This window comes from Gorilla gorilla, chromosome 17 (assembly GCF_029281585.2).
Source record: "Gorilla gorilla gorilla isolate KB3781 chromosome 17, NHGRI_mGorGor1-v2.1_pri, whole genome shotgun sequence".
NCBI lineage: Eukaryota > Metazoa > Chordata > Mammalia > Primates > Hominidae > Gorilla > Gorilla gorilla.
Window position 1 is genome coordinate 41,846,299 of NC_073241.2, and position 27,299 is coordinate 41,873,597.

General features: G+C 45.3%; 1 protein-coding gene and 1 pseudogene across 17 annotated transcripts in view; both read right to left on the bottom strand.

Annotated features, from left to right (window-relative positions):
- Positions 1-1,960: 1,960 nt before the first annotated feature.
- LOC101149734 (E3 ubiquitin-protein ligase COP1-like) lies at positions 1,961-4,229 on the bottom strand (annotated as a pseudogene).
- Positions 4,230-9,505: 5,276 nt separating this feature from the next.
- The window catches only part of PTPRM (protein tyrosine phosphatase receptor type M), an 826,718-nt gene continuing 808,924 nt past the window's right edge, over positions 9,506-27,299 (bottom strand). For all 17 annotated transcript variants that reach the window (XM_031003686.3, XM_031003684.3, XM_063699394.1 and 14 more), the window contains 2 exons: positions 21,766-21,901; positions 9,506-10,253 (listed from right to left, as the gene is read on the bottom strand). In XM_031003686.3, the coding sequence (XP_030859546.1) occupies positions 10,200-10,253; positions 21,766-21,901 (190 nt within the window). In that variant the 3' untranslated portion in view covers positions 9,506-10,199. The remainder of the gene's footprint in view (positions 10,254-21,765; positions 21,902-27,299) is intronic.

Sequence of the window (27,299 nt, forward strand, 5' to 3'; positions counted from 1 at the left end):
ATGACCACACAGACTGGACAGGGGTTTCCAGGCAATCACAGGCAGAGGCAGACTGATGAATGCTGACTGGACACTGGGGGCTTCCCGGCATAAGACCCCAGGATTCTGTAAAATTTGGAGGGTAGGGTAGAGTGAAAGCCTCAGGAAAGATGGAGATCTAATTTTCCTCCAGCCTGGCGTGATAGGGCTGGAGTCAGATATAAGTTGACTGGAAGAAGGTTCTGACAGTGAAACTTGCATGCCCTGTGTTTGTAGGATAAGTCACGCCACTAAAGCTGGAGGATGGATATGGGGAGGAGATGGAGAGAGGGTGGAGTTGCTTTCAAGGCTGAGGGCAGAGCATATGCCAGTGTTTTGAGATAAGAAAGAGCTGAGATGCAGAGGACCTGAAGGAGGACTGTAGCCCCTAGGAGCAGGGAGTGGAGTGGAATGAGGTGACTGGCCACATGAGACTGGCTGAAGAGCCAGACCTTTGTCTCAAAGCCACTGGGAAGGCAGGGAGTGGGAAGCAGGGATGAGTGACAGCCTCATATTTGGCTTTGCGAAGGATCAGTCTGGGTGCAGACTGAAGGGTGGATTGGAGGAACAGGATCAAATACTAGGAGAAGAGTTTGCCGGTCAGGTAGAGACCAGATAAATGAGGCTTGGAAGCACCCCGCTAGTGGAATGAGAGAGATCAGAATGGATCTATGAGATATTTAGGAGGTTGTCTGAGAATGCTTAGGTTCTCTGATCAAGCACCTGGGGAAATGGGGTGTGAAATACAGAGGCAGTGAGAAGGACCTCCCAGGGGAGAGGAAGCAACCCGCACTTTCCATGCCCAGGGGGCCTCAGAGACAATTCCTGCTCTTAACACTTGTCTTTTGAAGGAGGGAAATGAATAATGTTTCTCTGAATTAGGCAAAAATGGGGTGAGGATGGGTGTGGAAACGTAGCAGGTATGAGGGTGAACAGCTTATTTTTCCTGTGGAGTGGGGAAGAACGCCATTGCTATAGCACAGGTAGCTTTAGTGTGGAGAAACCTTAGACTATTGGCCATGAGGAGTGTAAAAAGAAAGATGGATACCATGAATTTATAGCGGCAACAAGATACTCATTTGGGTAATTTTTTTTCCTAGCTGCTCTCAACAGCTTGGAGTATTGAAGAAAGCAGCTGGATGGGTTTCTTTATTTGTTGTTGTTGTTTTTTTTAATGTTCAAAGTGGGTTTCTGGTAGGCAGCATATAGTTGGATCTTGCTTTTTATTCAATCTGATAGTCTCTGACTTTCAATTGGGGTGTTTAGCCCATTTACATTTTAATGTGATTATTGATATAGTTAAGTTTAAATCTACCATCTTGCTCTTTGCTTTCTATTCATCCCATCTGTTCTTTATTCCATTTTCCCTCTTTTTCTGCCTTCTTTTGGATTAATTGAGTCTCTTTTAGATTCCATTTTATCTTTTTTGTTGGCTTAGTAACCATAACTCTTTGCTGTGTTATTATAGTGGTTGCTCTAGGGTGTATGTGTACATCTTAAACTTATCACTGTCTGCCTTCTAGTGATATTATACTTCACGCATAGTAGAAGAATCTTATAGCAGAATACTTCAATTTTTCCCCTCCCAGCTATTGTTGTTATGCCTTTTACTTCTGCATGTTATAACCTACATAATTTTTATGTAAAAATTATCTTTTAAAAATATTTAAATAAGAAAAAAGTAATATATACGTATTTATTTATTCGTGGCTCAATAAACTTTTTTGTTATTTATTTTTATTTAAAAGAATGTGTTTCCCTATCACAAACATTAGATAACCACAACCACACCACCAACAGTAGCAATGTCCGTGGAGTCGCACTGATGGTGGAGAGTTCACTGGGTATTCCCAATGTCCCAAAGGTCACAAAGGAGGAAAAAGAGAAAAAGAAAAATACTCAAAAACAAATCCAAAACCCATGATGACTTTGGGGAGAGACATCACATGACATTTTCTGTTTCTTCTATCATTGTCAGCTGCAGAGGTATTTCAGCAGGATCAAGTACAATTAGGGTTGAGTAAACCCTTTGTACCAATTCTAGCACCTTAATTGTACCCTCACTGTTAGCAGCAATCAGCACATTGAACTCTCCATCTGGTTGTGCCCTCCAGCACGCAGCACCAACAAATTCATTTGTATCATCTTCTTTTCGTTCTTTGTCCAGAACACTTTTGACTGTATCAAACTTAAAAGTTAGCAAAGTCTTAGAAAGTGCTTTATAGCACAGGTTGAGAGAGTTGTTCTCACTTCCACAAGCTATATACTCTCCACGGGAAGCAAGGCCTACAAAGTTCTTTTCATTGATATGACCCTTGAAGGAATGTAGGCAGTACAGTTTCCCTACATTCCACAGTGTTAGCTGGCTGTCTGTTGAGGCAGAGACAATTTCCTCACCACTCACAAACTTTGCATAAGAGACTGCTTTTTGGTGTCCTTTGAATACCATGATTGGCTGTTTAGTGCTACGAAGATCATAGTAATGGACACAATGATCCGCACAGCCAAAAGCCAAATGGCATCTGGAAGAGGGGCTGAATTTAACACAGCACACATCAGCCTTTGCCTCAATGTTTGCCACTGAGTTGTCTACACCGGTAGATCACAGCTTCACTTTTACATCATCAGAACCCAAAGCCAGGAGTTTAGGATCCATCACATGAAACACTTCAACACCTCTTCTCATGCTCCTGTTACACCTTTGACCTCTGTCCTGTGAATCCATCCCATAGGATAGCAATGCCTTCATAATCACTGCTAGCTAACAGGTTCTTATGGTAACTACTCCAACTGATACAGCTGATTTTGGAATTGAGGTCATTTCATTCACACGGTAATGAATATCCACTGCATCCTGGATGACTGTGCCATATTCATAGACTTTAATCTTCATTGTAACCTCAGCAATTGCAAAATAGTCACAATCCTGGTCAAATTCAATACCAGATACTATCCTGGAATCATTATAGAGACCACTAGGGCATGATAATGTGGCTAAAGTTCATATTGATTTATATTGAGTAACCTTGGACAAGCATTTCTGAAGTTCATCCAATTGGCTTGCGTTCAACTGTCATCTGAGATACGAGACAACCTTGTAGAAAAGTAACAGTGCTCCAGGTCTTCAAAATGAGCAGTGGGCCATTTTAATTTTGATGTTAATGTGCTGTTATATCAAGGCTGTTTCTTTGTCTAAGAACTGCCACTGAAACCTGGATGTTGGCTATATTCTGTGGAATCCATAATGCTACTGTGTGATGCAGAAGGAGCTTCAAGTTGAGGCACTGTCCTATCCTCACTGACAGGAGAGTGTAAGCCACTCATTTCTTCCACTCTTTTAATATCCTCTTCCAAAACACTTAGCTCCTTCTGGAACTGTCCCAGTTGCTCTCTCCTATTTCTTCTTGCAACCTTGAGGAATTGTATAAGATTCTGTAGTTAGGCTGCGTGTGATTCTGCTTCCAGTTGTTTCTTCTTCTGAACTAGTAACTCCAACATGAGGTTGATATTGGCCAAATCAAGGTTATCTTGGTCAGTTCCCAACAAATCTTGAAACATTCGCCACCTGTGGCCATTGGTGCTACTCACTGAGTGGTCCAATTTGAACCTCTTTTCCTCAAATCTTTGCTTCTGTTTGAGAATGAGCTCATTCACCAACAAATTAGGAAACAGATGGTTAGTATTGTCCACAACATAGTTATACTTGGTACATATATTATTGTCCTCCGAACTCTAGTGAATCTACTTATAGCAAAAGCTGTGGCCTTATTTTGTCGTGTATGCCTCTTCAATCATATCAAAGCAGATGGGGCATATGAAATCATTGCTGTTGTCCTTATATGAATTGATGAGCCTGTTGGAGAGGGGAGGGGCAAGCAGAGGTTGCCTCCTGCTGCTGCCTAGGCTACAGCTGCTGCCTCCTATACCAGCACTGGTGCCTGGACATGTAGCTGAGCCGGGACAGGACTATGGACAGCACCCTGCCACTGCCTGACACAGTGGGCACCACCAACACAGGCCACACTGGGCCCCAAGGCTATCCAAGCTGGTGGCCTGGGCTGCCCCGCTGGACAGCAGCACCACTGCCGAAGCTGCCACAGTGGCGGCAATGGGGAAGACGATAAGGACAAGGAGGCAAAAGTCACCAAAGAGGCTGAGAAGCAGGGGCTCGTCCTAGTGGAGTCTGACCCGGCATGGTGGCTACCAGACATTACAACTCCCTCCCATCTGGCCGGGCACTTGGACGAGAGGGACCATGACCTTGACCCTTTGCCACCTCCCTTTTCCTCAGCCTTAGTGTATCCTGAGAATGCCTGCTGTGCTGGGAGGTGGGAAGAAAAAAGTATTTTATATTTCTCCATTTAATTACTCTTTCCAGTGCTCTTCATTCCTTTGCATAGATGCAGATTTCTATTTGAGATCATTCCCTTTATTTCTTGTATCATGGGCCTTTTGGGGATGAATTCTTTCAACTTTTCTTTGTTGGAAATTTTCTTTATTTTACTTTTACTTTGGAAAATATTGTTTCTGGGTATATAATTTTTGGTTGATATTAAAAAAATTCATTCAGAACTTTAAATTGCTGTTCTACTATCTTCTGACTTTCAATGTGTTTGAAAGGAAGTCTGCTGTCATTCTTACCTTTCTCTGCACACAGTGAGTCCTCTCTGGCTGCTTATAAGATTTTCTCCTTGTCATTGGTTATAAGCAATTTGATTATGATGTACCTTAGTATAGTTTTCTTCATGTTTCTTGTTCTTGAGGGTTTTCTGAGCTTATTGGATATGTGGGTTTATAATTTCCACCCAGTTTTGAAAATTTGGGCCATTATTTCACCAATTATTTTTTTCTGCCCCTTCTCCCTAACTTTACTGCAACTCCAATGGTTCATTCATGCTCTCTTCATTGTTTTATTTTTGCCAATATTGTCTTTCTGTGTTTTTAGATTGTTTTTACTGATGTCTTCAAGTTTGCTCATTTTTTCTTCTTTGGCGCCTAATCTGCTGTTTACCACATTTAATATATATATTTTTTTGTCTCAGGCTTTGTAGTTTTCATCTCTTGAAGTTCAATTTGGGTCGTTAAAAAATATTTTCCATGTCTTTGCCATACATGCTAAATCTTTCCTCTTTTTGAGAATCTGGAGTACAGTTATGAAACAACTGCTTTAATGTGCTTGTCTACTAATTCATTTGTATTATTTCTGAGTCACTTTCATTGGTTGATTTTCTCATCATATGTCATGTTTTCCCGATTCTTTGTGTGCCTAATAAGTTTGGATTGGACGCCAGACATTGTGAATTTTACTTTCTTGGGTGCTGGATATTTTTGTATTCCTGTAAACGTTCTTGAGTTTTGTTCTGAGGTGCAATTAAGTTACTTGGAAACAGTTGGATGCCTCTGTTATTGCTTTGTTAGGCAGGCCCACAGCTGTGCTTAGCCCAGAGATAGTTTTGCCCCACTACAGAGTCAAAAACATGGGTGCTCTATTCAATGGAAACAGGAACTGTTCTGGCCTGTGTGAACTCTGAGTATTGTTCCTTCTAATCTTTTCAGGTTTTTTTTTTTTTCTTCGTAATGTCCTTACAAGCTTGTTGTGATCAGTACTTAGCTAAAGACTTGAGGGGGACACTCTGAGATCTTCAGAACTCTTTCTCTACGTAGCTCTATGTCTCATACTCTGCCCTGCAGATCTTTGCCACTTTGGCCTTTATGACTTTCAGCCTTATCTCCTCAAATAAGAGAAACCATGTGGCTCCACCTGGATCCCCCCTCCCTGCACCCATGTTCTAGAAGTTCTCTCAGGCCATAAGCTGGGGCAATCCTAGGGGTCATCTAATTTGTTTCCTGTTTCTTGGAGATTGTTACCCTTCATTGCCTGATGTAAAGTATCTTGCACACCATTTTTTAAAAAATATATATTTCCCAGTTATTTCTTACACTTAGGAGGGTAGATTGGTTTTTGTTACCCTAGTTTGTCTGAGATCAAAAGTCCTGGAAGAGTTTCTCTAAAATTAACCATTTGTAGAGTGGATATGATGGAAGTATGAAGTGTCAAGGGCATTGAGAGGGTGTTAGCAAAACTGGTTGAAGTGATACATCATGGGGTTTGGGTTGTTCTGTGGAAAAGGTAAGAAAGGGTGCAGCAGTCAGGATTGGGCTGAAGGTTTTCATAAATACAAAGAACAAGAATAAAAGAATAAGGCAAAGATAAAGCTAGCAGTTGAAGAGGCTGGAGTCAGAATGTGGCATGTTTATTCAAGATTTCAGAGGTCAGGCAGTTCAAGGTGACAGGCTGCAGGTGTGACCATCAGCTCAAGTGGAATATGAGGGTGGTTGTTGAAATTGATTAAATCTTTGAGACATGAAAGAATGACTTACCTCTATTTGAGAAAGTTTCAGAGGGAGCATTTCCGTGGAGTTCGGGGAAAGACAGCCTCGTTAATCAAGCCTGTGTTAATCAAGTTTATTTACAATGGAATAAAGTTTCCTTAGGGCATACTACAAACGACTTGGAGCACTGTCGCAGTAGAAGGTGTTAGGATGAAAATGCATAGCAGGACAGAGGGGATGGTATATGGGAGGAGCCTTGACTGGCAAGCCAGATGTTCCAGGGATGAGATTTGCTAAGCTCCAGCCAACCAGCCTGCAGATGCTGAGGTGCTGGCTCATGTGGGAGGTCTGCAGCTGGCGAGCAGGTGGTGGCCAACCTCCCAGATGGCTCCAATGATCCCCACGCCCTGGTATTTGTGCAGTCCCCTCACATAGTGAATAGGACTGACTTTTGAAACTATAGGATATTGTGGCAATGACAGTATATGATTTCCAAGGCTAGATCGTACAAGAAATTATGGCTTCTGCCTTGTTCCTTTCTGAATCCCTGGAAGAAGCCAGTGTCATGCTGTGGGGACAGTTAAGCAGCTGTGGAAAGGCCCACATGGGGGGAAACTGGGGCCTCCCATCAACAGCCAGTTGCACTTTGCCAGGCCTGTGACTGAGCTACCTTAGAAGTTTATTTCCAGCTCCAGTCAAGCTCTCAGATGACTGCAGCCCTGACCCATTTTGGTGGCCACCTCATGAGCGATCTTTGAGCCAGAATCATCCAACTAAATCATTTCTGAACTTCTGACCCACAGAAATGGTATGAGATAATAAATGTTCATTGGTAAGTTTCCAACTTTGGGGACAATTTGTTATTCAGCAGAAGGTAACTAATGCACATTTTAGTCCTGGCACTAGGATACCTTAACAAAACCTAAAAATGCAGGCATGAGTTTTGACCCAGTGAGCAGAGGCTAGGAGGGCCCTTAGGAGAGAGGTGGAGGAGCTCACACCATTGTTATTCACCTGCGGGGCCCACAACTGCTCCACTTTCTGAGTGTAAAAACAATGTGGCTGCTGTTTCCCTTCTGCCTCTACGTCTTACACCAAATGACCCCTGCAGCACACCCCATCTGGAAATATACAGAGAATGGAATTCTGGAAACGTACCTCAGTCTTGCTGTGCTGACATGTTACAAAAGCATCATGAGGTGCTGCTGTGAAGCTGACTTAGAGGGGGACTGTGCCAGGGAGTCGGGGGCAGGACCATCAGCTTCCAGAGCAGTCACAGGCTTTGAAGTGTCTGGGGGGTTCCGGATGCCACAACAGAGGGGAACCCAGAGCACTGTGAGAAGACAGAGAAGGACTCTCAGCCAAGAGGGTGGCTTCCCTTGCTTGCGAGGGGCAGAGACTTTCTCTGTGTACTGGAAATAACAGGTCTCAACCATGCTGTGAGGCCTCGTGGGAAATCTGAAAAAGCCACAAAATGCCTGTGCCTTTTTTTTCTATCACTGTTTCTGCTAAAAGGTGAAATAAGTGAATGAAAGATAAAAATCCAAGAGATTGAAAACAACTGGCTCCCATGTGAGACCAGGGTATGACGACGCAGGGAATGACTGGGAAGTGGCTGTCACTAGACTCGCACATCTGAGGTCACTTCCTCGCCATGCTCAGATGAGCTGTCTTTTCACCCATGCTGACTGACTGGAGCCCAGAGCCATGCCGCCATGATCACGGAGGGCCAAGGGCTTCACCACACTCCCCTGGTCAGGGCCCAACTCACCCACAAAAGGTGCAGCAGTCCATATGTCTTCATCCCTATTCCTATATCCTGGAGAAATCATTTGGCAGAGGGACAGACAAAAAATAGCAGCCTGCTAGTCTTTTAGGAACTTAGCAAAGAGAACTGGGTGGGATGGCGAGGGGCCATCCTCCAGGAGGAGTCTGAATGTGAGGCATTGAGTACAGACTCGAAGCTCCGCTGCAGCCAGCTCTTCCTGGGGGAGGACAGGGTCCCACCCACCCAGTTTAAGGAGGGGTCTAGAGAAACTTACACCAATCGGGGCATATAGATTGCTCAGGGTATAGCGAAGCAGTAAAGGTCTAACACGCAGATGTCCAGGTCAGTCCTCTTGGAGGGCAACCTCTGCCCTTGAAGTCTTTGGTCACCAAGATCCCCAGAGCAGGCAGGAACAGTGCCCTCAAGCCTCTCCACTTCCCACAGGGGGTGGCGGGCCAGTCTCTGTCTCGGCACTAGCAGACTCTGCTCCTCTGCCATGGTGAGGGTGCTGCCCTTCCACCTCCCATGGGCTCTGGAGGCTTCTGGCACTTGCTAGCCAGTGTGACTTTGGACGGTTATTTAATCTTTTCTAGCTTGAGTTTCTTCATCTGTCAGGTGGGTTTCGCAGTTGTACCTGGCTCACGTTTTGGGAGCACGTGCTACCACAGAGGAAGATGCTCTGCATGGTATCTGGTTCACAAGAGGTGTTCGACAGAGCTTCGCCTCTGTCAGCTCTTGGCAATTGTTAACACAGCCTAAAATCCAAGCTAAATGCAAGCTGCAAGGCCACCGTGCACCTGCCTTCTGTGTCAGCGGCCAGAGCCCAGGGTGGCGAGGAGCAGGTGCTCTGGTGGGAACTTGTTCAGCTCGGTGTCCTTCAATGCACTCTGATTCTCTAACCCTTTAAAAACTGTTCTCTCAGCAAGTCTTAGGTTGGCCTGAGGCATAGAGAAGAGAGATATTATCCCCCGCAGACTGAGGGGAAACAGAGAAAGGAAGACGATGCTCCAGTTAGCAAGTCTCTGCCATGGCCCCTGGCCTGGCTGCCCCACAAGGTCAGGGCTCACGCCCCATGGTGCAGGCTCATGGCTGAGCCTCCTCGGCACCAGGGCAGGCCACCGTGAAGGGCTCAGCGCTCTCACTGACGAACACTCTCTCTCAAAAAAACTCTACTCTACTTGCTCCGGCAAACAGGCCCCGGCCGCACTCTCTCCCCCTGTGCGCTGGCGTGTCGGGTGCGGCCTCCACCGCCTGTGCACTGGGACACCAGGAACATGCCACGGCTGCTCACGGGTCATCATTTATTGAGATGAGAATTCACATAAAGTAACATCATACAGAAAATCGTTTCCAGGCCTTAAGAAAAATGATTGTCACTCACTGTGCTTCACAAAAATTTCTTTTAATGAATAAATAATTTGATGAAATCAAAAATATTTACAATATAAACACATGGAAAAACTCTGGGTCCGTGAATCTGATCGTCGAGTTTTGCATTTTGTGAACTGAGTCCTCCCCCAAGCTTTTCCCTTGGAAACAATACAAGTCTGATAGAAACGACGACTCATACAACATATCTTTGTTCATTACACATTTATCTGTTAGTCCTGGAAAGCTACATAAGCATATATTATGCAACATGTTAAAGTACAAATATTACCTAAAATAATATATTACCATAATGCCAGATAGCATTCTCCACAGAACAAAAACATACACTCAGCTGTAACAATAACGAGGGTCACGAGCCACAAAATAATACCCCAAAGGTACAAATTCCTTCATAAGAATATAGTTGTGCTCTTCAGTTTACCAGCTGTCTACGCTGCTCTAGGAAGCCAGTGGCAAGGAGTACGGGATTTGGCGACTGTGGCTGTGTGTGTGTTTCTGTCAGGCAGCAGCATTACTGGGATTGGGCAGTGCAAGCAATTTTAGAAACACTTTCTTGGGCTCTTAAAAAGAGCCAATTATGCAAAGCAAAATAAGCATATTGAGAAGTCTTCATCTCTTTTGCACAAATACCATGGAACGTCTTGGCTTTGTGGTATGAAAGGGATTGTTTGCAGAGCTGTTTACACCATCAGCCAGAATTCAAGTATTCCAGGGCCACCTCGTAGCAGAACTTGTACTGATCCTGGAAAACAGGAGGGGAAAGTGTCAGCTCAAGAATATCTCAACGCTGTTCCTAGTAAAGCAATTACCATAGAGTAGGGTCTTAATGGGAAGACATCAATCTGGGAAGGATTTGAATTAGAAATGAATCAGAAAGTCACGGTTCTGAACTCCAGATACATTCACTGTTTGGAGATGCTCCCCACAATGCTGGGTGGAAGGTATTTTGCTACCTGTGCTGGCTAGAATTCCCGGAAGGTTCTGGACACTTGGAACTCTAAATATGTTTGTCCACACATGTATTTTCCAGGATATCAACATGCTGAGCTTTGTGCAGGAGGGTCAGGGGTAGAAGAAAAAGTAACGAGTGCTTCAGGAAATGCCTTCGTGACATCTCTCACAAGGCCCTTGGTACGTAGATGAGGCCTCATGCATGATCCAGCTTTACCTTTGACTTTCAGTCTGTAGGAATTCCTCAATCTCATGAGAATTTCATAAGCACCTCCTGAATACCAAGCCCCTTGACCTGGTCCCTGATTTTGAGAAGTCCGTGATCCAGTGGTGAGGAGGATGAGACAGGTAACCCAATGACAACACATGAGGTGGAATGGTCCCTATGCTCAGGGGACGGCAGGCCTTAGGGAAGATGGCAGTGGGAAGTGGACAGCGCCTTCCCCAGAGGACGGAACTGATGCGTGGAGTGGAGGCAGCCTTGGTTTGCCCTGGACGGTCCTGGCTTCTTCCTGTTGTCCTGGCATAACCCTCTTTCACTCTCAAAGTGTCCTAGTTTGGATAAAGTATATGGCCATCCTCACCGGTTAATTAAAACAGGCATTCCAGGCAGAGGCAACAGGACGAGGAAAGGTACAGAAGGGGAAACGTTTGAGATCTTCTGGGACCCATAGACCATTCTTCATCAGGCAGGGAATTAATTTCTCCCTATCTTTCTTTTTTTTTTTTTCTTTTTAAGAAACATGGCCCTTTGTCACCCAAGCTGGAGTGCGGTGGTGCAATCATGGCTCAACACAGCCTCGAACTCTTGGGCTCAGGCAATCCTCCCACCTCAGCCTCCTGATTAGCTGGGATTATAGGCACAAGTCACCACATCCAGCATTGGATTCATTTTTCTTGAGCTCAGCTTTCCTGGATCGTGTACCTTGGTCCAAGCAAGCCCTGCACAAGGTCCTGGCCGAGGTGTGGTCTCGGGTGGCTGGGGAGAGCATTCTGCACCTGTATGCATGGAGTGTGCTGATAGAACCAAGCCTGGGAGTGGTCTCTGAACCCAGAAGAGGGACACAGGGCTTGAGGAAGCCTCTGCCTGCCACCTGGCAGGAGCCCGGCCCTGGACAGGGCCTTAGCAACTGGAAGGCTCTCTTCTACTTATGGAGCAGACAAGCTTTCACATGTGCGAGCGAGGTTCAGCATCACTGTCTCTACCCATCACAGCCACAACCAAGGAAATGTATCTATTACTTTTCATTTTGCCAAATTAATTGAAAACGTCCAGTATTTCTTAAGTGCCTCCTAATTTGTCACTGAATTTTCCTTTTCTTCACCTACACTCTGTTTTGTAAATACCCTAGTAGTCCAACCTATTTATTTGAGGACAAGGGCCACAGTTTATCCCTCTTTGTATAATGTAACAGTCTCTAGCCCAGAACTGACACAGTTGAGAGTCAAAGTCGGCTACATGTACACATGATGACAAGCCATGGGTCCAGCAGAATGTGATCCAACTCAATACACATGTACTGCTAGAGACTGGGGATTTTATGACACACTCAGTCCTCGGGAAGGTCATGATCCAGAGGCGAAGGCAGAGAACAAGAAGATCATTTCAATCACTGACGGTGCCATGAGATTAATGCCAGCGGAATAACATTCACGAGAAGGCTCACATAACAAGAAAATCACAGGTGTTAGCGAGGGCGTGGAGAAAGCGAACCCTCATACACGGCTGGAGGGAATGTCAAATGGTGCAGCCACTTTGGAAAACCGTCTGGCAGCTCCTCAAAAGGTTAAACACAGAATTCCCATATGACCTAGCAATTCTACTACTGGGTGTACACCTAAGGAAACTGAAAACGTACGTATACACACAAACTCTGTAAACAAATGTTCACAGAGCATTATTCCTAACAGCCAAAAAGGGTAAACAACTCAAATGTACATCAATAAAATGTAGTATAGCCATAAAGTGGAATATTACTTGGCTATGAAAAGGAATGAAGTACTAATACATGTTACAACGTGGATGAACTGAAGCATGGATGAATCTGCTGAGTGAAAGAAATCAGATTCAAAAGGGCACACACTCCTTTTCTATGAAACACCCAGCACATGCAAATCTATAAAGACTGGAAGCCGAAGGGTGGTTGCCAGAGCCTGGAAGTGGGCAATGGGGAGTGGCTGCTAGTAGGTCTAGGATTTCTTTGAGGGGGCTAAGTGGGTGATGGAAATGTTAAACATTTGGATTGTGGTGATGGTTGCATAACTCTGTGAATACACTGAAAACCAGTGAATGACACACTTTAAAAGGGGATTTTTTTTTATTTGGGGTACATGTGCTTGTTTATTACATGGGTATTACACATGTAATGGTGGGGACTGGGCTCCTAGGGTATTCATCCCCCAAATGGATGTTCATAGTGCATTACACGGCTGGTAGGAATGCAAAACACTGGAAACTGATTACAATTGAATGTTATACCCAACAGGTAATTTTTCAACCCTCCCTCTCCTCCCTGCTTTTTTGGAGTTCCCAGTGTCTATTATTTCCATCTAAAAGGGGAAATGTTATGGCATGCAAATTGTATTCCAATAAAGCTTTATTTAAAAAATCGCTAGTAGAAAAATGCTTATTCCATGATGTGAATCCTACCTTTAATGTCTATGAAGGAATCAGGTGGAACTGCAACTGGGTGGACTCTGACATAGGAAACATGAATCCAGTTGTTCTTTGCTTTCTAGAGTCATGGGTCTGAGTGCCCCACACTGACCAGGAGCCTGAGGTCCTATTAACCATCCCCGAGATCTTGGCCAATCCATTCCCCTCTGGTCATAAAACAGGGGGTTGGATCATATTTAAGTTTCCCTTCCAGCTTTCTCAATTTAGAACTTTAGGACTTGGTTTGCCTTTAAAGTAAGTCTGATGACATTTGAGAAGGTGTTCCTTAAATTATCTCCCAGTGCAAATAACAAATATTTTACTAGCCTGTCATTTCCCTTAAATAGACCACTTTTTCCGTACACAATGCCAATAAAGGTAGATGTATTTTTTTAACTTTTTAACTGGAAAAAATTATTTCTTGCCCTAGGCAAAATTAGATTTCTGATTCATATTCTAGTATTTATTATTTCAGGATTTGATACTTTTATTTTCAGAATATTTAAAAGAGATAATTTGAATTTCAAAATTCCAAAAGGCCACGTTGTCAGATCACCAGGCCGACATCTTGGCTGTGAAGTGCTCCCATCATGTCTGCGCTTTTGTGAATCACAGGGACAGTTCTTTTGTAATGGAAATCTACACGGTCCAATCCCTTATTGCATAAAAAGGATTTTATACAAGCCTAATTCTGCAATTAATTTCAGTGGCTACTCAGAGCCATCCTTTTAACATATTTCCTTTTAACATGTTAAAATGCACCTAGTGGAGAGATGTGGCTGCTGCCCTCAGGCCACAACACAGGCTGGAAACTCAGGAGGGATTTTGGGCTTCGCTGCTAAGGAGCTGCTGCTTGGAAGTCACTGGAGCTGCCCTGTCTCAGGCATGACTATGATTTTCAAAATGAATTCTCCCTTTCCTACCTTATCCTTCCTGAGCAAGCAGCCAGTCCCCATAGATTCTGTGATGACTGGTTTCTGAATCAGAAAAATAAGGGGAAGGAGAAGGAAGACCACAAATTGTTGTGTCCCCTCCCCCAAGCACCTGGGTAAATGCCTGAATTCTTCCTACATTGGAAACTGATTACATTTGATCACCAGGTACAGGTCTGTCTGCTGCAGTTTCCTCTCTCAGCTCACTCCCTTTTGAACAGTATAATTAAGCCACATCAGCCATCCCTGTGCTCCAGGGGAAAAAGGAATGTTTAGGCCTTGGTCCTGAGTGCTCCAATTTGGGTGACGTTAGCTGGCTTCAGGCATAAGGAGGTGTCCTGAGTAGGGGCTCAGGTGGGAGCCTGGCCTGGTCCTCCTCACATCCTTGGGTCAGACCGTAACCAGGGCGACCTGCTGCTATTCCTCGCCAAGGTCCCTGACGCTGGCCCTGCTCCCGATCAGACTTCCTGTACCTATGAGTGGGAGAAAGCAAAATGTGCAAGGGAACTGGAAATTGAGGTTGGCTGTTAAAAGCCACTGCTCGCTTGGTGAGGGCGTCACGAGGCCAGCACACCAGCGGGCGGTGTTGGGGGCCTCCATCAGGGGCCCGAGCCCTGTCGTCTGCGCAGGCTACCTGCGTCTAAGGAACTCAGGCTGGCGGCCAGCGTGGGCACTTCAAACACCACATCAACGGCCTCCAAAGATTCAAAGAGAATAGCCTCCACCTCTGACCCGGTTGCTTTTGAAACTAAGGCAAGCTCTATGATTTTGGCTAGACCCTGAACTGACAGATCCTTCGGGCTGGAAAAATTCTTCTGAGTGATGCCCTGCCAGAAGGGCAGGGTGGGCCCTATTACTGTGGTGGGATCCCTCAGTTCAGTGTTCCCAGCCAGGTTGTGGCCAGCCACTCTGTGCCAAGGAGACCAATAAATTCTCATCCCTGCTCAGCGAGACAGCAGCATGTCCCTGGAATGATGAGTGGCTCATTCCCTTAATCTCTATCTTTAATACATATAGGTAGAACTTTCTTCACCAAAGCCCCCTGCAAAATCCATGCCCAGTTCCTTATTGAGGCGCTGCTGAGCACAGCCACAACCTCCCCTAGGTTGGAGAGGGCAGCAAAGGGTGGCTCAGGTTGGACTCAGGTCTGGCTGCAGAGAAGAATGGTTCAGTCACTCAGAAAATGCTTACTGGGAAACTCCTGGGAGCCAGGCGCTCGGCTGGTGCTGAGTGTAGGGGGCAGGATGGGCAAGTGGAATCTGGGGGTGGGGAGAGGGGATGGGGTATTAGCAAAAATTATTACAAACCTTCCTCAACAGTGCAGGAAGACTGACCATGGGTGGATTCAAGGTGCCTGGAGTGTGGATTGGGGACCCTAGCTCACCTCTGATTCCCACCCAACTCCTGTACTCACCACCCCAACACATGCACACACACGTGCACAGCCTGTTAAATAGGCTGCAAATTTCACAGCGAGAGCTATTGAGGGACAGCCTATACACACCAGTTGGTGGCACAAGGGGGAGAGCTGTAGGCCCCACACCACATTGCATTTTGTATGTGAGTCCATTGTTGGCTTACTAAAGGGGAGGTGAGGCTGAGTCTGGAGGGTCGGCTCTAAGTTACAGAGGGGGCAACCTGAACCTGTGCGGCAGATCCGCAGATCAGGATGGGGCCTGGCTCTGGACTAAGTGGGACGGAGGGGGAGGGGGCGGCGAGCTGTGAACACCGCAGCATGGCACTGCAGGGAAGGGAGAGGCCCGCTGATCCTCCTACACCAACTTTCTCAGCCCTGTGGCACGTCTATCCTACCTGGCGGGGGCTCCATCCCAGAGCCTCTGGCTGAAGTGGGCTGGGGCAGGCCTGTGCACTGAAAGCTCCCCGGGGAGTTGGGGGTGGGCGGATTCTCAAGTGCAGCCTGGGCTGAGAGTGCGTCTAGAGCAGATGTGGTTCTTAAGCTAGGCTGCACATGAGACTCACCAGGGGCTTTTAACACTTGGCTGCTGCAGCCAGGCCCCTGACCAATCGAATCAGTCTCCAGGTGGGCCCAGGGATCAGAATTGTTCTAAAGCTCCCACATGACTTCAGTGGGCAACCAGGCTTGAGAACCACTGAGGAGACGCTCTTTTTTGAATCTTACAAGGCACGTGATGGTGGACGGGGCTGTTCCCGTTACACCTGGTCTGAGATGAAGCTCACACACACAGTGATTGAGCTCTGCCCTGTTCCCAGGTCCCCTACACTAACCTGTGCCCTTTTTCTCCTGGTGCAAGAGCATGCACTGCTTTACCACCCTTTATCCTGGATTTCTCCCAGCAACTCAGTAACAAATCAACCCAGCAAAGGGTTATGACCATCACCTTCCTACAAGGCGCTCCCTTTCAGACTCCCAGGTGGGTTGGGACTGCTTATCCGGCTACATTCTATTTGGAATTTTCGTCTAATGGCTTTTAGTTGTCGATTTTTTTCCCTTACCTTTTCCACACATCATGAACCCTGAGAGCCCCGCTGGTGTCCAGCCTCTAGGCTGGGAGAAAGCTTGGGGGGCTCCTTGTAGGGTGGTTGAACATCAGCAGGCTTGGAGCTGGGAGGAGGGATCCGGATCTGGATTTGGCTTGCACGAATGACGAAACGCTAGACTTCTCTGTAAAGGGGGTGCAGCAGCAGCACCTCCTCTGGCTTTGGTGAAGGTGACTGAGTATAACAAGATAACTCTTGGGACGTGTTCCGTAAACAGAAAAGCCCCATAGCCTTCTATGAACAGTATTCTTTTTTGTTGTTTTTGATGTTACTTTGTAAAAAACAACAGCTTTGTTGAGATATAATTCACATACCATAAAATTGGCCTCTTTAAAGGATACAGTTGTTACATAAAATTCATGAGAGGCCACTGTTTGGATGAGGCCCTGACAGACTAGACCAAACCAGAATGGAGTCCCTCGTGCTAGGTGCTACGTCACCATCCAACTGAACTTTGAAATAGGGCAGCTTTCCAAACATCAGGAGAAGTGCAGCAACCAGTCAAAAGCGACCCGGTTTTCCTGAGCTGCCATGATAAAGAAGTCCCTTCTGTTTTAACCGTATGATGGAAGGAAGTTTGAAACAACCAATCTGTGTTGTGTTCCCTGTCTCTGCCTTCTCAAGCTTTTTTCTGCCTATAAAGCAGCCTCCTCTGCTCAGCTCCTTGGAGCACTCGTTCTATTTTACAGAATGACATGTTGCCTGATTCTAGGGTCACTAATACAAGCCAATTAGCTCTTCAAATTAAATGTGTTGTAATTTTGTACTTTAACACAGTTCAGTGGTTTTCAGGATATTTACGACTTATATATAATCTAAGTTTAAAACATTCCCATCACCTCAGAAAGAAACCCTGTGCCTAACAGCAGTCACCCCCATCTCCCTCCCCCAGCCCTCAGCAGCCACTACTCTACTTTCTGTCTCATGGATTTGTCTGTTTTGAACATTTCACAGACAAGGAATCATAGAATATGTGGCCTTTTGTGACTGAATTAATAGTTTTTTTTTTGTTTTTTTTTTTTTTTTGAGAAGGAGTCTTGCTCTGTCACCTAGGCTAGAGTGCAGTGGTGCGATCTCAACTCACTGCAACCTCTGCCTCTTGAGTTCAAGTGATTCTCCTGCCTCAGCCTCCCAAGTAGCTGGGATTACAGGTGCCTGCCACCACGCCCGACTAATTTTTATATTTTTAGTAAAGACAGGGTTTCACCATGTTGGTTGGCCATGCTGGTCTCAAACTCCTGACCTCAGGTGATCTGCCCACCTCAGCCTCCCTAAGTGCTGGGATTATAGGCGTGAGCCACCGCGTTTGGCCAGGCTTAATATTCTTATTCCCACTTTACAGATGAGAAAACTGAGGTTCAGGTAGGACTTTTGCATCTCCAGTGAGTTCTAAGCTCCATGTGGGAGAGACCGTATCTTCTACTTCTCTTGCATCAATGCCCAGTGATGCTGCACATAGAACAGAGGCTGAGAAATACGTGCAGAATGGCATGAAACTAAGATAAGATGCCAGGCCAGGCACTGTGGCTCATGCCTATAATCCCAGCATTTTGAGAGGCTGAGGCAGGAGGACTGCTTGAGGCCAGGAGTTTGAAACCAGCCTGGGCAAAACTGCAAGACTCCCATCTCTAAAAAAATAAAAATAAAAATAAAAAACGAGCCAGGCATGGTTGCATGCCCCTTTAGTTCCAGCTACTTGAGAGGCTGAGGTGGGAGGATGGCTTGAGCCCAGGGGTTTGAGGCTGCAGTGAGCTATGATCACGCCACTGCACTCCATATTAAAGTGTGTAATTACCTGCAGAGGCAGCTTTGTCAGCCCTGCCCAAGGCATTTGGGTAAATGATGGGGCCAGTTGTTCACTTCCTGGGCAGTGCACTAGGCTGTGGAGGGGAGTCTTCCAAAGTTCCCACCACCTCACAGGGGACACTATGTTTCTCTAGGCAAGATCTGCCCTTGAAGACCATTTCTATGTTAAAACAGAGCCCTGGGAACTTCAAAAGCCATTAAGGAAGGCAAAAGTGAGAGGGGAGCTGCCAGCGTGAAGCAGCCACTTTCCTGCAGCCGGAGTCTCTTCAAAGGAGCTCAGGTGCCAGCACTCCTTCTGAATATAACTAGGCGAGTCGTGGGGAATCTCAGGCTGTGCTGTCCTTGTCCATCCTCTGGGGACCTAGTTCTTTGATGGGGACTTGAGGCTGGTTGAAGAGATGGATAACTTAGAAGCAGGCTGAAAAAGGGGTCAGGAAAAATGCAGCTGCCCCTGCTGGATACAAAAAAATCTAGTCTTGTGTTAGAAACTATTTTGCCTCCTGGCAATCCACTGGCTTTTCTCCAGAGCTCCCAAAGCTAAAAATTTGCAGAAATACATCTTGAGGGCTTTCTGGATCTCCCTGGAGAGTGTCATGCTTCAACACGAACTGACGAATCTTCCCACTCAGAAGCAATTTAGAAAAATCAGAGCTGCAAAGGGAGATGGTGAGAGACACAGCGTCCCTCTGTGCGCTCACCTGCCCTGGCAAGGAGGGTAGAGCAGTAGCATTTGCCTGTTCTGAACGGAAGGGACCATGAGGGAATGCAGCCACACATGTGATGTGTAAGATCTGGTGGGGCCGGGGCGAGGGCCCCTCTATTGCACCCTAGCCTGCCTCTCCAGACACTCGGAAGTGCCCCCAGGGCTGTCTGGCACATGCTCGTCATCCTCTGAAGATGCGGCTAAGTAGACTCAGTACACTGCTCTTTTCAGCTGCTGGCACAACATTCTGTGCTTAGGACACACTCAGGCCTCAGATGGCCTGTGATGCCCAATAAAACTGTACCAGACTTTATCACCCTGGCCTAAGCTAATTAATTCTCTCAGACAACATACAGAGGTATCAACACCAAACTAAACAGAAGTCGTATTTACAGGCAAAACCAAATGACAACAGGTCCTATTCAGTTCTGGAAGCTTCAAACCCACTGAAAAGAGGATGGTGACTTTTTTCTTTGTCACCAGATATTATCTAATACCCTGCTAACAGCCACCATGACAGATATGTCACATAGTTTTCTCCAGACATTGCAAAACTTTCCTACATTTCTCAGACCCTGACTTTATCCTCCACCTGCTGCTGACTTTGGAGGTCTGGGCACCCAGGAATCCCATCTTCTCCCTCAGGATCACACATAATACACAAAGTCCTAAGTTACTATAGAATCGTGGGCTGGGACCGCAAGCTCCCTTCTGGTTCAGCCATCTAAGCCTCCATTTATTTCACGAAAAATCACCCCTGTCCTTCAGCGTGCACCACTGATTTGGAAAAAGCCCCATCACTCCTGCCCATAAAACCTGGTGAGTGATGAAAGCTGCAGCTGGAGCCATTAGAGGAAAGGCCTGGAAGGGTCTGTTTCTAATGATGTGCTTAATTCAGGCTGCAGTGAGAGGGAAGTGACATTTTTTTTTGATCAAGGTCAGCTGTGCCCAAGTACCAACCAAAGTCTCGAGGCTGCATATCTGTCCCTGAATTAGTGAGGTTAACTACCTCACGAAGCCACAGGCAGAATATTTCATTTGTGCATTTGTTTCTATCCTCTGCCGGCCCAAACTCAGGCCTCTGCCGACAGCATGGCCACTCTTTGCTCAACTGCCTCCATCCTGGAACACTGGGAATTCCACGGCGGTAGAACTCTTTACCATTCAGGCAGGATTGCAGGGAGGGAGATGGTCCTAGTGAAGCCCCACACCGGCCTTTCAACAACCCACAGGAAATCGGTTACTACGTCCAGGGCACTTAGAGCCCTTCTGCCAGGCCACTGACGGCATCACGCCTGGCAGACTCCTACACTCTCTACAACCACCTCTCCCCTTTGCAATTTCCAAAACACTTTCACATCTCTCTGCACACTCGGTACCTCAGTGAGCTCATGGTATCCCTAGTTTACAAAACTAAAACCTAAGGGAGTTAAGTGACATGCTTAAGGACACTTAAATGACAAAACTAATGTGTTTGGGGTCACCTAACTAGAATTAGTAGTAGAGTTGAGACTAGAATTTGGGTTTCCATGGGCTCCCCGTAGGGTGGGGAGGAGGGGAGCAGGAGTCTGGGGAGCACAGTCCTTTCTGCCCCTTCTAGAAGCCAACATGCTAACAGCTGATGGGTGAGAGTGTGCCTAACCAAGTGGGTGTGACAAATTTTCCGACCAACAGCCATGCTTCTTGGAAATGGAGCAGCTCATCAGGCACGAGACATGTATCTGGGCAAAGCAGATGCCCTGGAGAGTGGTTCGTGATGAGTGGGACACGTTTGGGAGCTCGTTGTCACTGGTCACTACTATTAGCCAGCCTGGAGCACTGCTATTATGACTTCTTAAACTGCATGAGGACCATGGCTACTTCCTCAAATTCAGCTTGACTCTCAACTCCCTCTTAAGTCCCTTTATTTTAATTTTTAACATTAACCCCAGTGTTGTGATGCTGTGGACCTGGGAACATTGGCTTTGGCGCTTGTCCCATCGGCCATCTCTTCCTCCCTCTCCTGCCCCCAAGCCATTTTCCAACCTTGGATTAGTCCTGCTGTTTCCTTCAGATCCTTCCTCCACTCACAGAGAAGTGCAAAAACCTAATCTAAAAGCTTCCTCCTTTAAACTATTCTAGAGTCACGGTGGTTGGCATTTCAACAGCTCCACATAAAAAGAGATTTCATAAAATACTCTTAAGAAAATAATTGCACATTGTCCTTTGTTTCTCATCTCCTTTAATCCTTTTCTCAGATATGGCCACCATAATTAAATGCAATATTCTGGATGTCAAACTAAAATTCACAGCTTTGATAAATATTAGGCGATTAAGCTATTTATAAAATATATAATCTGAAAATCTGGCATTTCACGTACTATGATTATTTCTTCTCTGTGAAGACTAAGTGCTTAGCCACATGGAAGGCACTGCCAGGAAGGGAAGTTAATAAGGATGTTCACTTGTGAGTTTCAGCTATTTCCGCATTTCGAATGAGCTGGAGACAGAGTCTCCTTGTGAAGAACAAAGAGAGGAAGAGGGAGAACAAGAAAGAAGAAAAAGCCCTACAAGCAAAGTGATTACATTGTGATTTTGAAAATGAGTCTCTTCCTCTACGCATCAGTTTCCCTGCAAATCTGGGAGCTGGAGTGGATTCTAATGCTAATGGGGTGTCTCATGGAACAGCTCAGAGGGGGTGTCCTACCAGGAGGTCGACCATGTTGGGCTTGTTGTTCCTCAGTGTCTTCACAGCGTGAAAGACATCCACGGTTCTCTGGTGCCGGAGCATCTCACATACGATGCTGATGGCGCAGAACGTCCCACTGCGGCCTCCCCCGTTCCTGTCGTGAAAAAGATCAGATGACTGCACTCGGTTTGTCTTTACACTGCATCTTGCAAATACCTGTGGAAACAAGCTGTCTAAACCCTGGGGAACAGTAACAACAAAGGGCTCTGAGGTTGGGGGACCTCTTACCTGGGCAGATTCTTTTAATTAAAGCAAACAGAGCAAGCCATCTGCAGTGTTTGGCCACAGGTCACCTGACTGCAGAGCCTTTCCCAGCTCACCTCAGCCCTGGTCACATTCTCTGATACAGCACTTCATCGATAAGGGCCCATGGTAGAAAATTTTCAATGAACCTTATTTAGGGTCTGCCAGGAAAATTGGTGTGACAAGTATGGGTTACGTTCAAAGATGTATCTGGCCTTTAAAAACATCCATTAGCAGCTGGGCGCAGTGACTCACGCCTGTAATCCCAGCACTTTGGGAGGCCAAGGTGGGTGGATCACGAGGTCAGGAGATCGAGACCTTCCTGGCTAAACACGGTGAAACCCCATCTCTACTAAAAAAATACAAAAAAAATTAGCCGGGCGTGGTGGCGGGTGCTTGTAGTCCCAGCTACTCGGGAGGCTGAGGCAGGAGAATGGCGTGAACCCGGGAGGTGGAGCTTGCAGTGAGCCAAGATTGTGTTACTGCACTCCAGCCTGGGTGACAGAGCGAGACTCCCTCTCAAACAACAACAACAACAACAACAACAACAACAACAACAACAACAAATCCACTGGCATTTCATTATTTATCTAGAAAACATAGAGGCTCTTTTTAAAGAAAACTTTTTACTCTGAACCCATGTTAGATGTGCAGAAATGTAAAAATAGCATAGAGAATGCATATCCAACTTCCCTGATATGAACACCTTACTTGCCCACAGCACATTATGCAAACCAAGAACGTGATGCTGGGACAATACTATTAACTAAACCACAGACTGTAGTCACATCTCACTAGTTCCTCCACGAATGTCCTTTTTCTGGTCCAGGATCCATTCGTGCATGTAGTTGTCCTGTCTCCTTAATTTCCTTCAGTCTTTCCTTGTATTTCCTGACCTTGACACTTTTGAAGAGCACTGATCAGTGATTTGTAGAATATAAAGAATGTAGAACACAGAAGTAGAAAGTAGCTGTCGTCCCCAGCCTCAATCTGAGAAGTCATCACAAACTATAACATGTAGACCATCCCTTCATTTGGGTTTGTCTGATGTCTTCTCATGACTGGAAACAAGGCCGTGCATTTCGGTAAGAAAATCAGAGAGGGGATGTTCCCTCCTCCCAGGGGTTCAGGATGTCCATCTGTCTTATTACTGGTGATGTTAACTTGCTCACTTGTTAAGATGGTGTCTGCCAGATTTTCTCACCATAAAGTTATCATCTTTCTCTTTGCAGTCAATAAATATCTGGGGGGAAGATATTTTGGGACTACGCAAATATTTTGTTTCTCGCCCACTGATTTGAGCATCCGTTGGTGGATCTTGTCTGCAACAATTAATTATCACTGTGGTGTTTGCCTAATGGTGATTTCCTGTTTCCCTCTCTTTCAACATTCTACACTAAGAAAGAGCTGTCTCTTCTTCCCTATTATTTATTTATTTTATGATTTGTTTATTTCAGTGTGAGCTTATACATAATAATTTTATTCTATCAGCTAAAATCCAAGGGTACTAATATTGATTTTGTTCACATTGTTCCAGCTTTGGCCAGTGGGAACTCCGTCAGGCTGGCTCTTTTGTTCTTTTCTGACAAGCCCCCAGCCTTTTTTATTTCTTTACTCTCTGCAACCACATAATGGTCCAGGCTCATCCCGCACTATCCCTGCATCAACTCTGCAGTCACTCTCTCCTCAAGGAGATAAGGGACCTTTTTTTTTTTTTTTTTTTGAGATGGAGTCTCACTCTGTCACCCAGGCTGGAGTGCAGTGGCGCTTGTACAGTATTTACGTCCTTCCTACAGTGTATAAGAGTTCCAGTTACTCCACAGCTTCACTAACACTTGGGATTATCATTTATTTGTCTGTCTTTAAAATTTCAGCCATTCTGGTGAGTACACAGTGGCAAGTGATCCTGGTTTGAATGTGGATTTGCCTAAAAACGAATAATGTTGAGTAACTTTTCTATGCTCATTGGCTATTTGGGACATCTTTATTATTATTATTATTATTATTTTCTTTTTGAGATGGAGTCTTGCTCTGTCGCCCAGGCTAGAGTGCAGTGGCACGATCTTGGCTCACCGCAAGCTCCGCCTCCTGAGTTCACGCCATTCTCCTGCCTCAGCCTCCCGAGTAGCTGGGACTACAGGCACCTGCCACCATGCCCGGCTAATTTTTTTGTATTTTTTTAGTAGAGATGGGGTTTCACCGTGTTAGCCAGGATAGTCTCAATCTCCTGACCTAGCGATCTGCCCGCCCCGGACTCCCAAAGTGCTGGGATTACAGGCGTGAACCACCGCGCCCGGCCATGGGACCTTTTTATTTTTAAACACAGTACACAGTATAACTATCATACCTAAAATAATAACATTACTGTTTTAAAATTATCAAATTTCTAGTCAGTGTTCCAGTTTCCCAGATTGTTTCTTACAGCTGCTTTTTAAAAAAATCCACTCCAAGATTGTTTCTTACAGATGCTTTTTAAAAAATCCACATCTAGGCAAAGTCCACAGATTGGATTTGGTTGGTATGTCTTGCAAATTTATTTTACTCTGTGAGTTCCTCTTTGCTCTCTCTTTTTTCTTGATAATTTATTTGTTGAGGAAACAAGTTCATCTCTGTCCTGTAGAGAGTCCCACATCCTAGATTTTTCTCATTCATCACATCTCTGTGATATTATTTAATATGCTGCTTTCTAACTCTGTATTTCCTGTAAATTGGTAGGTAGTTCCAGGGCTTGATAAGAATTCAAGATTTATTTATTTATACAAGGATACTTAAAGTATACTTTCATTAGGAAGCAAGCCAAAAATATCTGGTTGTCCCTTGTTTTATGGTTTTAAGAGAGATCATCGTGTTCAGATATCAGCTTGATCAGCCCATTATGAAATTCCAAATCAGTTTTTTAACTAAAGTATAATATACCTACAATAAAGACCGTAAGTAGACAGCTCAGTCAATTTTTACCAATGCATACACCACGTAACCGCCATTCAGATCAAGATGATCTGAACGTGATCAACCACGTTCAGTCCCCAAGAGGCTCCCTCATGTTCCTTCCTCAACAATACCATCAGTATCACCAAAGAGAATCCATTCTTAAGCCTAGTATCATCTATTGCTTTTGCCTGTTTTTCAGCTTTGTGTAAATGAACCATACACTATGTCTTCTTCTGAAACTGGCTTATTTCACTCTGTGTTGTCTGTGTGAGAATCACCCATGGTGTTATATTGGTAGTTTATTATTTTATATTGCTAAGAATTATTCCACTGAATGAATACCCACTGTACAATTTATCCAAAAGCTGATGAATGTTCGGGCTGTTTCCAGTTTTTAAATATTATGAGTAAACCTGTGATAAGCTTATCTTTTGGTAGATGATTCATTTCTGCAGTCATTTCTCTAAGAACAGAAGAGCTCAGCCTCAGACTGCGTATATGTTTAGCTTTGGTAAATGCTGTCAGTTTCCAAATGCTTGTACAGTATTTACGTCCTTCCTACAGTGTATAAGAGTTCCAGTTACTCCACAGCTTCACTAACACTTGGGATTATCATTTATTTGTCTGTCTTTAAAATTTCAGCCATTCTGGTGAGTACACAGTGGCAAGTGATCCTGGTTTGAATGTGGATTTGCCTAAAAACGAATAATGTTGAGTAACTTTTCTATGCTCATTGGCTATTTGGGACATCTTTATTATTATTATTATTATTATTTTCTTTTTGAGATGGAGTCTTGCTCTGTCGCCCAGGCTAGAGTGCAGTGGCACGATCTTGGCTCACTGCAAGCTCCGCCTCCTGGGTTCACGCCATTCTCCTGCCTCAGCCTCCCGAGTAGCTGGGACTACAGGCGCCTGCCACTGCGCCCGGCTATTTTTTTGTATTTTTAGTAGAGATGGGGTTTCACCGTGTTAGCCAGGATGGTCTCGATCTCCTGATCTCGTGATCCGCCCGCCTCAGCCTCCCAAAGTGCTGGGATTACAGGCGTGAGCCACTGCGCCGGGCTGGGACATCTTTTGTCTTCAGTGAAGTACCTGTCAAGTTTTTTGCCCATTTAATAAATTGAGTTGTCTATCATTTTCCTACTGGCTTGCAGTACAGCAGTTCTTCGACATTGTGGCTGAGTCCTTTGTCAGACACATGTATTATAAAACTCTCCTCCCACTGCCTTGCTTTTTCACTCTCTTATTGACGTCTTTTGACAAAGAGTAGGGCTTAATTTTAATGAAAGTCCAGTTTGTCAATGTTTCTTTTAAGGCTAGTGTTCTGTGTCCTGTTTAACAAATCTACCTGTGGTCGTGAAGATTTTCTCCTATGTTTTCTTCTAGAAGCCTTGTTGTTTTACTTTCCCCTTTTGGTCTACCATCTATCTGGAAGGGATTCTGTACGTGGAGTGAGGGAGACCAACATGTCCAGGCAGTCTTCCCCCCCACTGCAGTGCTGTGTTGCAATGGCATCTTTGTTATAAGTCAGATGACACTGAGGTACGGATCTGTCCCTGGACTGCCTCTTCTGCCAATTAGAAGATTAGCTGTTTTCTATCCTTGCATTAACATTACACCGCTTTTCCTATCAGCTTTGCACCTAATACTTTCGGCAGCTGTTGAAGACCACTGTCTAATCTATTATTTTCATCAAGAGTTGCAAAGTGGTGAAATCTTAATTCTATCCATTTAATCTAGCTTTATTAGCTGGGAGACACATATAAAGAAAAACACTCCCTATTTGCATACTTTGAATATCTGTGGCTCAAGGAACCATTCACTTCAAAGCACCTGCAGGTCTTGTCTCAGCCGGGAACTCTCCACCCACAGCCGTTAGGTGGCGCTACACTATCCTGAATGCCATGCTCTTACCACCAAGAGGAACACTGGAGTAGTTTGATTCTTTCCTGGCCAGTACTGGGGGATGCCAATGTAAACTAACTTTGTTTCTTATAGCTAAAAAAAGCCTTAGATTTAGATATATAAATGTAAACAAAAATAAACATTCTCACCAGGCCTAGGTCTCATGCCCACCTTGATGCTAAGAGAGCAAGAGACAGCCCCACATGAACAGAGGCGGGGCTTTAGGGAGGGGGGAGTATTCCAAAGAATAATCAAGGTTCTCTCAGTGGAAAATGGGAAGAGATGCTGCACAGGCAGGAGAGAAGAAACAACGGATGCCTCCCACCGTCCACTGTGAAGAACGGCTGATTGCTTTAGGTTTTACATGGAACAGCAATGTCACTGGTTAGTTCTGTGGTCACAGCTGCCTCTAG